This window comes from Juglans microcarpa x Juglans regia, chromosome 3D (assembly GCF_004785595.1).
Source record: "Juglans microcarpa x Juglans regia isolate MS1-56 chromosome 3D, Jm3101_v1.0, whole genome shotgun sequence".
Classification (NCBI taxonomy): domain Eukaryota; kingdom Viridiplantae; phylum Streptophyta; class Magnoliopsida; order Fagales; family Juglandaceae; genus Juglans; species Juglans microcarpa x Juglans regia.
Genome location: NC_054598.1, coordinates 7050364 through 7053457, shown reverse-complemented (window position 1 = coordinate 7053457; position 3094 = coordinate 7050364). Strand labels below are relative to the sequence as shown.

Below are 3094 nucleotides of genomic sequence, written 5' to 3'. Positions count from 1 at the left end.
AAACTAATGCAGATAGATCATCTATCTAAAATAGTAAAATGCAAGAACAAGAAGTGAAAATCGTCCAGTTTAAACACAGATTCATGGGAAAACAAAATCATTTTTTCAGACACAATTGCAGTGGGCATCTGTACATTTAAACGGGCAAATGGCCATTGGGCATTAGGCGGATGAAACGACGTCGTTGGTATAATGCAAGATTTAATACTGAAAAAACGACGCTGTTCTGCACTGTTCTAACTTCTTTTACTTTTTTTCAATTATCGAGCAGACAGAGAGAGAGAGAGAGAGAGAGAGAGAGATGGAGAACACGGCGATCCTGAGGGAGTGGTTCGAGAGAGTGGACTCGGAGAAAACTGGAAGCATCACTGCTCCTCTGCTCAAGGTTCATTTTCTTCTTCTTCTTCTTCTTCGTAGCAATCTGTACTACTAATTGATCTCAATTTTAATTGAAACGATCACTTTTCCCCATGACCAGAGAGCTCTCGCTGTTGGGAACCTCGAATTCCCTCTCTCGGTCGTTCAGCAGATGATCAGGTCTTTATTTCATCATCTCTTTGTCGTTCTCATATCCCGAATATAATAAATTGAACTTGTATGGCGCTTGTTGCAGGATGTACGACTTTGATAGGAACGGCACCATGAGCTTCGATGGTGAGCGGATTTTTAGTTTCTTTATCGATTTCATATTTTCGGTGATTTTCCTCACTTATATTTACTTTGGTGCTTGCTTAAACTTGATTGTCTTTCTAATTTTGGTTTAAATTTGTCTTTTTTCTCAGAATTCGTTGCGCTCAACAAGTTCCTTCTCAAGGTGTTCGACCTTTCCATGAAATCACTTCACCTTTTTTTAAAATTTGTAATGAAAAATTTAGTATTAATGGCCAACACTAGCTATAGGTCTCAACGGCACGTAATTGATTACCATTTTCAATGGCCACTCGCTTTATACTGCTGATTCCTTTGCTTTGCAGGTTCAACAAGCTTTCTCTGACCTAGAGAGGTGGTTTTCTTGCTTTTTGTTTAAGAAGCTTATTCGGTTACATGTGATTGTATTGTGAAGTAACATAACCTTAGTATTGTCTTTTGCCATATCGGGTCATTTTTTGCAGAGCTCGCGGATACATTGTTACGGATGAAGTGTACGAGGTATTTTTTTGTTGTAGATGTATACCCCCGTTTTTTATTTTTTATGAATGTACGTGGTCCCCTTGTACCTATTTTTTATACTATTAATGAGAAACCTTGTGATTCCCCTCCTCTTTTTTGCCCAAATATGTTTTTTTCCTCAACTGCCGAGGTATTGGTTGCAGGCGTTGGTGAAGATTGGTTTCTCATTGGACACTCCTGCTTTTTACACAGTTTGCGAGGTATGGCTTATACCTTGATAAACAAGACTAGAAACTTTTGTTATGAAAAATTATGTGTAGAACTGAGTCTTCAGGGTTTGATTAATAGTCGTGTTTTTTGTGCTCTCTATTCCCCACAGTTGTTCAAGTACATGTTTGAAAATTTTTATCTGTTTAATGACATAAATTTTACGCTTGATCCAAGTGTTCAACTGGTTTGATCAAGTTGAGAATGCTTATAAGTTTTTTTCTTGATTGCTCAGAGCTTTGATCAAAAGAAGAATGGGAGATTTCGGCTGGATGACTTCATATCTCTTTGTATATTTTTACAGTCTGCTCGGTAAGTATCCATTATATTCCAGAAAACTGCATGTTTGATGTTACACCTTTTATACTTTGGGTAATATGAGCAATGATGTAAGGTAATGGTGCCATTAATGGTACAGTGGGTGTACATGGTCACCATGGGGTGATTTTGGTCTTAAGTTTAATTGGGCTCATTTTAGTCTTGTAGCTTAGTTCTACCAAATGGTCCACAGTAGCACAGTAAACTCATTTTCCATTAGAGGCTATTCACACGAAGTGAGACCCATTGAGTCTAGAGTGAATAATACTTCTAAATTGAACCAGAAATTCTAATCTTTAAATACTATTATTCTCATTGTGGTTATGTTCTAATTTTGTTTCCTGCAGGAATTTATTCAATTCATTTGATACAGCAAAGCAAGGCAGGGTGACTCTTGATCTCAACCAGTTTGTCTACTGCAGTGAGTACTCTGATTCTCCCTAAGAAAAACTAAAAAGCTTATGGTTTAAAGTTAAGTTTTAGTGTATTGCGACCTTTCATGGCATTTTTAGTCTTCTGGACCCCTTCAGATCTTTGAGGCAATCAACCAAATATAATTTCAGTGCCCAAAATGCTATCCTTTTAAACTTTTTACCAAAATATGTCTGCCATTTTCATTGTAAAAACTGCAATCTTGCAGTGAGGGAGGCTGGTTAATTTGGGGCTCCACAATTCCGTGGACCCCACCCAAGATCCGCTTGATTTTGAAATACTTTTGATCTTTGTGATTAATGTAGTCCACAGAGGGCACTCTCCCTAGCCGTCAAAGAGTTCAAACCACCCATTTTTTGGGTGCCAGTTTTGTCAAACATTTGTTGTCAAGTACCATATTTTAACAAGTTAATGCATCTTTTCTTGTTCAGCTGCGAATTGTAGAATATGAATTCAACTTCAGAGTACCAGGCAAAGGTGACCAGATGCTGTACAATGTCTTTGTACATTTTGCCGGATGTTCATGAATATATTTCATTTTTCCTGGAATTGAGTAGATTGTTTTATATGTGGCTCATACTGAAAAATGCTTATTTGAATAATGTTACCGTAATATTTTAGATGGTGCATCATATGATGAAATTCTTTTCTCTGTATGTGTATCATGAACATATACGAGGCCAACCTGGAGCTTTGTCTTTCTCAAACCGATGTGTCTTGAAAAGCCAATCTTCAATGACAATTCAGATTGTTTTGAGTTCGTCGACCCTGAATACCCCAAAGCACAAAAAGAGAAAACAGATTTCTTTGCAACCTTTTGGGTCGATGATTGCTATAAGAAGAGTGCTCTTGCAATCTCCATAATTTGTGATTTAGCATTGATGTCAAGTGGGCATTGGTTTCTAATCTTCAATTTTCTTTTATGTTCCATATATGGTAATGGTATATCATCAGTATGTCCTGATTT

The 3094-nt window shown here is 37.1% G+C and overlaps 1 protein-coding gene across 1 annotated transcript; it reads left to right on the top strand.

The window, feature by feature from the left end:
- The first annotated feature begins 222 nt into the window (after nucleotides 1-222).
- On the top strand, nucleotides 223-2754 carry LOC121256004 (sorcin-like). The gene is made up of 10 exons (XM_041156591.1): nucleotides 223-385; nucleotides 479-537; nucleotides 614-654; nucleotides 783-814; nucleotides 975-1003; nucleotides 1113-1149; nucleotides 1314-1370; nucleotides 1613-1689; nucleotides 2043-2116; nucleotides 2559-2754. The coding sequence occupies exons 1-10, from the start codon at nucleotides 302-304 to the stop codon at nucleotides 2576-2578; spliced, it is 510 nt and encodes a 169-aa protein (XP_041012525.1). The 5' UTR covers nucleotides 223-301; the 3' UTR covers nucleotides 2579-2754.
- Nucleotides 2755-3094: the final 340 nt, after the last annotated feature.